Raw genomic sequence first — 10,423 nt, 5'->3', positions numbered from 1 at the left:
TTCTATCTATCTGTCATTCACATCAAGGGGCGACGCAGCTCGACTGAATCCAACTTTGGAGTCGGGTTTCTTTGCGTTTCCTCCCGGCGCAAAGATCACATTTCTCCCCTGAGGCGACTGTGTAAGTTCAGGACACACCAGAGGAGTTTCCTTTGGGTTCTCAGTCTTCGCCTTGATTTGCATAAAGAGTTTCCTGAGAGTCTTGAGGACCTCACAGTAGAAAATGCCCTTTGGCGTAACACTGGTGGTGTTTGCTCCTCCACATGTGTGTGTAGTATTTCCTGCAGGTTTGACAGGTCGGCTCCATCCCTGCTGCAAAAACAAGCGGGACTGCTCTTCGCCAAAGTGCAAGATGTGGACCCGGCTGTTGAGCCAACGCTGAAAAAATGGTTCGAAGGATGCACAACAACAACATGCTTCTCTATCAAAGGAAAATTAGCTAACGAGTTTAAAAAAAGTTATTTTTCATTGAATTGTGATGAAAATCCAGATTGTCAAACGTGACAGAAAACACAGCGAGCTTCAGCAAAGACTTCACAACGAGCTGGTGAGAACTGCCCCGTGTGCCTCTGGCTTTCCTTTCAAAAAATATAACAGTGGAGTTTCATACAACAGAAAATAAATAAACACATAAATAAATAAAAAATGCTCTGCTTACACTAGTTGACGAAACCCTTTGAAAGAAAAGTTGCTTTAAGGTTTGAAGAACACCACACAGCGAGAATGTCTTCTTTTCTCATGTTTATTAGTAGGTACAAACGTACGGCAATAAACAACATCATGCACACACACACACACACACACAGCACTCATCTGCAGCCACAGACACTCACATATACATATGTACACACACACACACACACACACACACACACACACACACACACACACACACTCTCTCTCTCTCAGCTGAAACACTCCATGCTGGCCTTGGCTCTTTCCATCTCATGTAGGAAGTTGTAAAACTGAGGGAGCGTCAACTCTGTGAAGAGCAGGGTAAAAAACAGGAAACAATTAGCAGGTAAGACAGAAAAATATGTGCACTGTGACATATTAGTGTGAGTGTGTGTGTGTGTGTGTGTGTGTGTGTGTGTGTGTCCAGAGCTGCGGGGCTGGAAGGAATATGAGATTAGGATTACATCATCAGCAGGTCTGGTAAGGGGTTTTCCCTCCCGAGGCACGGCCATCTGATAATTTTGTGTTTTACAGAAAAAGCGCCGGGTCACAGGAGCCTCTCTCAGTGTGGAAACTGATGTCCTTGTGTGGGAAACAGAAAAAATAATAATTTGGCCCAAGGGGTGAGGCACTGCTTTGAAAAGTACTGGGGATTAAAATAAAGCCGAGGGCCAGGGAGTCCTAACCCATAAAAAAAACAGAAGTGATTTGTTTGACTTTCTCTGCACTTCTACAAAACCTCTTATCAGCGACATAAAGCAACACGTTCAGCTGGAGGAACGGAAATAAATGCGTAAGTGTTTACTGGTCACCACTAGGGGGCTCCACTGTGCTATTTTGGAAAAGGTCAGCAAGTCAGTCGGTGACCTTCAACTTTCTAGGCCCTCCGGCCAAGCGGGGATCCAGCAATCAGATGAATCGCCTTAAATTTGAATTTATTTTAAATTACAATTGTTGTAATTACATATTTACAACAATTCAATTAATTTCAAGGCTGAAATATTTGCAAATTTGAATTTAAGAGATTTTATTACATTCTAAGGACCCACCGCTGCTTACTGTTGCATCTGCTTTATTGTATTTTTTTTTAAATTCCTATATTATTTTATGCTTATTTTAGAGTTATTGACAGCATAGGTATTTATGGACATTTCTTTCTTTGATGTTTACTACATTCCATTGCTTCTGCATGAAACTGAATTTCCCCTACAGTGGATCCATAAAGATATGTCTTAGTCTTATTCTGTTTTGCTGAAAGCACCGCTGTAGTGCAGGACTTATGGATAAAGACACAGCTCTCAGCTCGGTTTTACAGAGTACAATCAAAATAATCAATTTGAGATACATGACTGCAAAATAGGGACCGTGAACCAGACGTGCAATATTATAAGCACACGTGGTTCCTAGGTTCCTACATTCGGTGCTACACGCCATCCTTCCTGTTTCCAAATGGCTAACATGATACAAAATGCAGCCTCCGTTGTTCTCTTCCTGGCAGTTTTCACCTTCAAAGGGAAAACTGACAACTTCACTTTCAGTTTTTACCCCCAGAGGCCATTTGATGCAAACAAAGCAGCGTCACATTTACGGCCTGAAGGTGCAGATTTCCGTGTGAGATCCAGGCTAGTCCTTATATCAATTTAGAAAACATTTACAAATGTTTTAATGACATATTTCATGAGTGGAAACATATAATATGGCGTACAATGGCAGGCCTATTTCCATTTTTTCCATATTTAACAAATCACAATGAGGAAAAAAACAAGACATACCCAAAAACTCAAACAAACCCACTCACCTACCCACTCAGGTGGCCTTAATGTTCAATAAAGTCAAATTCTATGGTACAGTAAATTTACTGTAAAACTACAGTATGGCATCAGTTTGAAAGACAAGGGAATTCATCAGGCCACACAGACAGACCGTTAAAATATGACATGAATTTTTGCCATTTGTGTGAATATTTAATTTTTTCAAGGCTGAGAAGAAACAACACATCCTTGAGGCAGGCAGACTGAGATGGTGAACACGTGTTGCAGGTCACATCAAACGAGTGTTAAAGGCAAACATGTCCTTTTCTTTAGTTCCGTATGAGATATGTTTGGCTGGCGCTCCCAAAATGGCCAGAAGAGGGCGCAGTTTTACCTTTTTCTGAAGAATTTTAGTTGGAATATCAACACCAAAAATATAAAACATCAAAAATCTCTACTTTTAGGAAAAATATAGTGTATTGTGTTCTAAGTCTACTTGTGGATAACCAGAGCGGCTGCATCTTTTTAGTTTTGATGTGGAAATATTTCAGCTAACCTGCTTTTACTAAAGTGCATCCTACGGATAAAACAAGACCAAGACTGGCAACCCTCAGTTAAATTCATCTCCAATTCCACTTTCTCAGTTAGTTTCAATTTCAGAAAAATTAGTCATAATCTAATCCTAAATATTCGAGGTGGGTCCCTCTGAGTCGAGGTCAGGGTGTGAAGAGAGCTGCTTCAGTGCAAAGTGACGAGTCTCAAAGTATCTGAAGGGATTTGAATTGATTCATTTACACTGAACTTGATTTCACATTTCATTTCCAGTTTGGCTTCAGGTTCTATTAATAAACCACTCTTTGATTTCTGAAAGTTTTTTTTTATTTTGATCCGGTGTTTTGCGCAGACTCACTCACCCATGTAGACGTTTTCGGTGGAGTTCCCCTTCCTGACCACCAGCTTCAGCTGAAAGAGGAGAGAGGCCGTGGTTACACTCGGTTTTACAACGCGACCACTGTCATCCGATCACGTCGGGACGCTTTAGCTGTCAAGTGTGTTTGCTCCGAGATCAGATCTGACTCGGGTTCGGATCCCGGATCCGGCTCACAGCGAGTTCAGGTCTCAGTGAGGTGTGGAGAGCATGTGGCCCCAACCCAGACAACATATATAGCGAAATATAATATAACATAATTATATAATTACATATCCGATCATGCACGGGAATACCAGACACATTGCACTGAAGTGTCAAATCTGGACACACACATGCAAACACAGCTGAGCTCCAGTTTTGCACATCTGATCACAGTTTTGCACATCTGATCACAATTAATTAATATGCTGAGAGTATTTTTATGTCTGTTTTACATAGTTTAAGTAGCACTTTGCTTTTGAAAGAATTTTTGCTGCCCCAAATCTCTGGATAAAAAAAAGTTATTTTTGCAAATAAGAAAATACAGAGAACACTGGACATCTGAGTGTTTTTTTTTTTTTCTCCTTGATGTGCAAAACAGCCGAAGCGAAACTGGAACAGTGACCCAAAAGCCACGACACCGACCAAACTGTGGGTTTGCTGAACTGTTGCACCCCTGGAAATGATGCACGTGTGTATTTTACATATAGAGCTGAGAAATACGATCCAATCTGAGACGCATTTTAATGGCGGGCGTGAACGGACGCACTCAGAGCTGCTGCTGCTGCACAAGACTGAAAAAAGACACGTTAGCCTGTGTGTGTGTGTGTGTGTGTGTGTGTGTGTGTGCGGCCATACCTGCAGAAAGATGTTTCCAACCTTCTGAATCTCACTGGTGCCGACCGTCACTGTGGAGTCACATAACACACACACACACACACACACACACACACACACAGATTACTGCGTTTTTACTTTGCTCTCTTACAAACCACTAAACTCTCACCCGAGGTTCACAAAATACAGCCTGTTGGAATAAAGAAGCCACACGTTTTATATACGCCAATAATACTATATTATTAAACTATATTTCCAGGTGCACTTTAGGTGACGGCTGTAAATTTGATTACTGAGCGGAGGAAATTGACGACGACTTAAATTATACTCTAAGCCGGCGAGATGATGGGCTACAAAAACCTCAATGAACGAGCAACACGAGAGTCCACGTGACTCACAAAACAAAACCCCGACCGTGAAGCCGAAGCTCGTCACCGCTCAGCCCAGATCGGAACAAACCAAAGACCCAGAACGTAAAAGAAAAGTCCGATTTTATCACCAACATTCGAAACCAAGAAAACAAAATTTAAGTGTGACTGCAACCTAACAGCACTGGGACTGGGAACTTGGATAAACTGACATTAAATCTACAGAATCTGCTGTGAAGAAACTTACGCAAGCTGTCAATTAATCCGTTAGTCCCTTGACAGAAAGTTAGTCGTTTATAATTCTGATAGTGGATTAATCATTTTAGTCATTTAACGAGTAAAAATCCTGTTGTCTGATTCCAGTTTTATCAAGAAACTTATTTTTATCGATATCACAAAGTCAGTCATGATATGATTTTGATTCAGTTCAGGGGCTGACGATCAATACGAGGCGATATCATTATGCACATTGAACACAACCCATTACATTACAATGGGAACTTCAAAATAAAGGCACATCTCTAAGATGACGATATGGATCGCTATTTTCAATTGATTATACTGGATTGTTGATCATTACACGCCTAGTCTGTAAGTGTGAGCGTGTGTGTGTTTGTGTGTGTGTGTGTGTGTGTGTGTGTGTGTGTGTGTGTTTGTGTGTGTTTGGCAACAAAGTCTCATCAAAATTACATTCCCGTACAGCTAAACTGCATTCTCAGTTCCATTTAGGAAACATATGTTGTTGCGGATTATATTTGTGTCTGATATTACAAATCTGTTTCTAATTAACATATTTTGGTCCCATGTGACAAAACTGCATTCCCAGCAACGTTTAGATGATTGTGGTCTCACTGCAAACAAGATGAGACCATCCTCTCTTGGTCCTGCTGTGTTCATGTCGGCCCAAACGAACCGATCTTTGGGAAGAAACGTTCCTGAAACAGCTGCTCCAGGTGAGCCAGGTGTGTGTGACGGCCCGGCGGCTCACCGACGCCCAGTCTGTGCACCCGCCTGCGGTTTTGCATGACAATAAAAGCCCTCTGGTGCTCGGGGCTGTTATGATAAGGACCGAGCGTTAGCATTTCTATTGCCCGGCAGTCTGCAGAGGTCATTATGTGTGTGTGTGTGTCTGTGGGTGTGTGTGTGTAAACAATGCAGCCTGTTAGAGACCCATCGACTGGACGTGATCCCAGTGAACATGAACCCTGAAAACAAACCATTAGACGGCATAAAGACACGCTAACGACTCATCAACATGTTGATGGGGGGCGGGAGGTGTAGCTGAGCGTCTCTGCAGGCCTCCTCTGAGGAACAGTCAGCAGATTACAGGTGACACCACAAGGCAAACTCTATATTAACTCTATAGTATAAAATATACTACACAAATTTATACGGCATATGTGCAGTATGTGGGTCACATACAGTGGTTTTCAATGACTTTCCATAACTTCTCCATAAATTTTAGCTCCGTTTCCATGACCGAAATAAACAGTTTTTCAGAGCTACCACTGAAAAGGTGTGTTTCAACATGTTTTAACGTGTTAAAGTCAGATTATATTTCAAAAACTGTGCTCAAAGAGCAAAAGAAAAACAGACACACGCACACCTAAACACCTATCCAAGCTAAAACGATACGTTTTCCATTTGGTTTGGCCAAAAATGTAAAAATGTGGATAGTGTTTACAGTTTGAAATAAGTTGTTTTCAGTGTTTTTCACCGTCAACGGACTGAAACAAACTGATGCATGAACACGCACAGCAGAAATCCTAAAGTGCTGCCGCAGTGCTTCCGCTCTCTGTTGTTTATTTATTTTCTTGAATTGATCATATTAATGGCGACAGAGCTGAAGCTGCTTCGGCCAGACACCCCTGACTTTTCCTAAAGTTTAATAAAACTCTAATTATAGGGCCTGGAAATTGTACTTTCGCATTTAACATCTTTTTTTCATGCCCTTACACCTCCACTCGGTACTCATCTGACCTGCACATCGTCACTACATTTACACTGCCATCACTTTCACCATTATTTAGTCCAAAAAAAAAAAAAAAAAAAGGTTTGTCTCACCTCCAAACTTCCACTCCATGTCCACCAGCTGGTTGACCATCAGAGTTTGTCCGACAGCTTGTCTGCTGAGCACAGCATAATGCAAAGCCCACTGCAAAAGATAGATAGATAGATAGATAGATAGATAGATAGATAATTTATTCATCCTGCAGGAAATTCGCAGTTTTTCAGCAGTATCCACAGATTACAGATTAAATAAATCAATAAAAAAAAAAAATAAATAAATAAAAAAATTAAAAAAAATAAAAAAAGAGAATAAGATCTAAGTACAACAGAATAAGATCTGAGTACAACAGAATAAGATCTGAGTACAACCCAGTGTGCAAAAAGCAATGTGCAACAACAAAAAAAAAACAGAAAAAAACATGTGCATGGGTGTATAAAATGTGCATAGAGGTAGGTCAATGTGCAAATTTAGAAGAAATATACAGTATACACATGATAAATAGCAGTAAGCAATATAAACACTATAAACAAGGATTATATAAAAAAAATAGAAATATAAACAATTTAAACAGAAGTATTAACAGTTTAAACAGCAGTGGAAAATAACCTAACACAACAGGGACTCATTCAGCAAAAAAAAAGCCTTTAAAATAACTGCCTGCATCATATGGACACATTAATATGGATGTTTTTTAAAAATACAGAGGCAAATTTATGTGGATTATTTAAAAACCGCCTCATGTACTGTATTATTTCTGTTTTATAGATACTAAATTATGAACTTCAGGTAACCCACAACCCCTAAAAAAAATACATATAGTGTACTGTTTTTGCTATTATTTTAAATTTATAATTATTTTCTGAGGTTTGATAGCAAAGAGCATGCCTTGCAATGTTGGTAATCTATAAATTGAAGCTTATTCTGCTGCTGCACCACTAAATCTGAGTCATGCTTGATGAGAATGCCACTTAAATGCTTTTTTTTTTTTTAAAGTATTTTGCTTTATTTTGATATTTGATAAGAGGCACACGTGCGACCGGATTAGCCGCCGGGACGCCCTCGCAAAACGGTAATCTGAGGAATAAAACGCACCTGCTGGGAAAAGTGAGCGGCCTTGTCTTCGTTGAGTCCTGAGGAGATAACAGGCAAGTTCAGCATCAGACAGTCACACTCTCAAAGTCACAACAGCAGTAAAAAAAAAATTAAAAAAATCAGAGTTTAAACTTTACAGCACCGAGTCTGGTAATAAACATTAAAAAGAAAACACTACCCAGGAGCCAGGCTTAACCTTCGTTTGAAATTTAATCTCGTTCGCGATGGAGCTGCAGATGAAGGGTGAGGACGTACCTAAAGAAAGGAGATCTTCTTTGATCTGCTCGGCTGTCAGGTTTTTCTTCAGGGCTCCTGGCGAGAAACCAGAGCGGGAACAGCATTTCTCTCTTGTGCTTACTATTTTACACATCGTCATGCAGTGTGTGTGTGTGTGTGTGTGTGTGTGTGTGTGTGACCTTGTGGCACCAGCAGGACACTCTTCATAAGGTTCCTCAGAGGACCGGCACTCATCCCGTGCTGCCCTGCAAACTCACTCAGCTGCTGCATAAACCTCTCCGTCTGCACACACACACACACACACACAGACACAAACACACACATGCATGCATATTTAGACACATACACACACATGCACACATTTGCACACACACAATAGGAGACACAAATGTTTTGCTGCTACCGAGTTACCAAGACTAATAGACCAAGTCCAAAGTGCCATGAATATGAAAGCTGTGTGTGTGTGTGTGTGTGTAGAGTGGAGGAGTATGTAAATGAGTGTGAGAGAGGAGAATTAGAGAGTAGTATAACAATAGGCACTGTGTGTGTGTGTGTGTGTGTGTTGAGTGTGTGTGCACGCTCACCTCCTTAGGTTCCAGCAAAAACTGGAAGAGAATTTCAACCAGGCGCACAAATTGCTGCAAAAAAGAAGAATAAGACGGGGGAAAAAAAATGTGATTTAACTCTTCAAAATCATCGTCAAGACCTTTTTTAAGCACTCTGTTTATACTGTATATATTCTTCTTACTCCATATCCACCCCATGTATAATATCCACATCCAAAATTTATTCCAGCATCTTTGCACTATTGTCTGCTACTTCACTTTTCCCATTGGTTTTAGTGTTTTTGGTTTTTTCCTTTTTGTTCCCTGTACATAACAGTAAGATGTTTGTTTACTGTGCTTGTATGTCTAACTCTGTGTAAGGACATGAGAGCGGCGGAACATTTCTCGTATGTGTGTACGTACGTGGGAATAAAGCTGATTCTGATTCTGATTCTTCTTGTGTTTGTTTTACAGTCCAACATTTTCCACTTAAGACCATGTTATATGATCTTTTTCTATTAAACCCAACCACTGATAATCTGTGGTTTTGATCTGTGATAGGGATTTTTTTTTTTTTTTTTTTTAGAGATTTTTCCATCTGATTTCACGGTGGATTTTAATGAAAATCTTTCACTTGCAGGCCAAAATAAAAAAAATAACTTGCATGTAATAATAATAATAATAATAGTACAACTGAAGCAATTTAGTTCATTAGAGACCCAATCAGTAGGTTTCTCCCACACCTCTGTTGTCTCAGCTGTGACACACTTGCAAATCCACACTAAACAATAATAATAATAATAATAATAAATGTCTTTACGGGTGTTTCTGAGGTCAAATCTGATTTAAAAGCGGGTTTTTGTGGGGAAACTGAAGGGAAACTCATCTGAATCACATGACCCGTCAGCTGAGTGAACACACACACTGAAGCGGGCGTCGTTTAGCTGGAAGCAAACCGCACAAAACTACAGGAACTACATCAGCCGCTGCAAATTCAGCTGCTTTATAATAAAATAAGGTGTGCAGGGAAAGCCCGTGTGACTGCGCTGATGGAAAAACATAAAGCTAAACTCACCTGCTCGTTGAATTTGTTCAGGTTCTGAAAGTCGCTGCTGACAGAATCGGGTAAAACGTCTTTAGTGAAGTGGAGCTCCAACATTTTTATTTTATTTTATTATTATTTTTGGGCAGATTCGTCCCTGAAAAACTGACCAGGAGCTGTACTCTTGTTGCTCTGCAGCTCACTTCCTGGTTACAGAGGGCGCATGCGTGCCGCGAGAGCTCCGTCCTGGCAATAATCAACCCATGAGTTACAAAATCACCACACACACACACACACACACACACACACACACACACGTACGCACGCACGCACGCACACGCACGGGTTACAACTTTTCTGCTGTATTCTCCTTAGGATCTATATCAATACAGTGAACTCTATTCTATTCTATTCTATTCTATTCTATTCTATTCTATTCTATATTTGGGAAGTATATTAATTTAGTGAGCTCCAACCCATTCCACTCTATTCTATTATATCCTACTCTATTCTATTCTGTTTTATTCTACTCTTAGGAAGTATATCAATACAATGATCTCTATTCTATTCTATTCTATTCTATTCTATTCTATTTTTGGGAAGTATATTGATATAGTGAGCTCCATCTTATTCTATTCTGCTCTCAGGAATAATATTAATATAGTGGATTATATTCGATTCTATTCTTGTTTAGGCTAATATGTTGATATGTGGTTTAGCGAGCTCCATCCTATTCTGTTCTATTTTACTCGTAGGAAGTTTATAAATATGGCGACCTCTATTGTATTCTATTCTATTCTTAGGGAGGTGTGTTGAAACAATGAACTACATTCTAGTCTGTTCTATTCCAGTGTGATATATTCCAAAATAAAAGCCCGCTGCAAATAATAAAAAAAAAAAACAGAAAAGTTTCTTTATCTCTCACTCTGTTAGAGATGAAATGATGGTAGAGTGA

The 10,423-nt window shown here is 39.9% G+C and overlaps 1 protein-coding gene across 1 annotated transcript; it reads right to left on the bottom strand.

The window, feature by feature from the left end:
- Positions 1-722: 722 nt before the first annotated feature.
- Positions 723-9,712, bottom strand: commd7 (COMM domain containing 7). The gene is made up of 9 exons (XM_030056797.1): positions 9,502-9,712; positions 8,466-8,519; positions 8,061-8,163; positions 7,900-7,956; positions 7,645-7,682; positions 6,606-6,696; positions 4,195-4,244; positions 3,341-3,389; positions 723-982 (listed from the first exon to the last, which is right to left on the bottom strand). Exons 1-9 carry the CDS (start codon positions 9,583-9,585, stop codon positions 906-908), a joined length of 603 nt encoding a protein of 200 aa, XP_029912657.1. The 5' UTR covers positions 9,586-9,712; the 3' UTR covers positions 723-905.
- Positions 9,713-10,423: the final 711 nt, after the last annotated feature.

Source organism: Myripristis murdjan, chromosome 7 (assembly GCF_902150065.1).
Source record: "Myripristis murdjan chromosome 7, fMyrMur1.1, whole genome shotgun sequence".
Lineage (NCBI taxonomy): Eukaryota > Metazoa > Chordata > Actinopteri > Holocentriformes > Holocentridae > Myripristis > Myripristis murdjan.
The sequence above is the reverse complement of the archived record's forward strand: the minus strand, read 5'-3'. Positions and strand labels throughout refer to the sequence as shown.

Excerpts from the sequence above, each read along its gene's own strand:
- commd7 (XM_030056797.1), bottom strand. The coding sequence starts at position 9,585 with ATGTTGGAGCTCCACTTCACTAAAGACGTTTTACCCGATTCTGTCAGC. Across the intron at positions 7,683-7,899 it reads AGAAGATCTCCTTTCTTTAG|GACTCAACGAAGACAAGGCC; the intron begins GTACGTCCTCAC and ends TTATCTCCTCAG. Across the intron at positions 3,390-4,194 it reads TTGGAAACATCTTTCTGCAG|CTGAAGCTGGTGGTCAGGAA; the intron begins GTATGGCCGCAC and ends CTCCTCTTTCAG.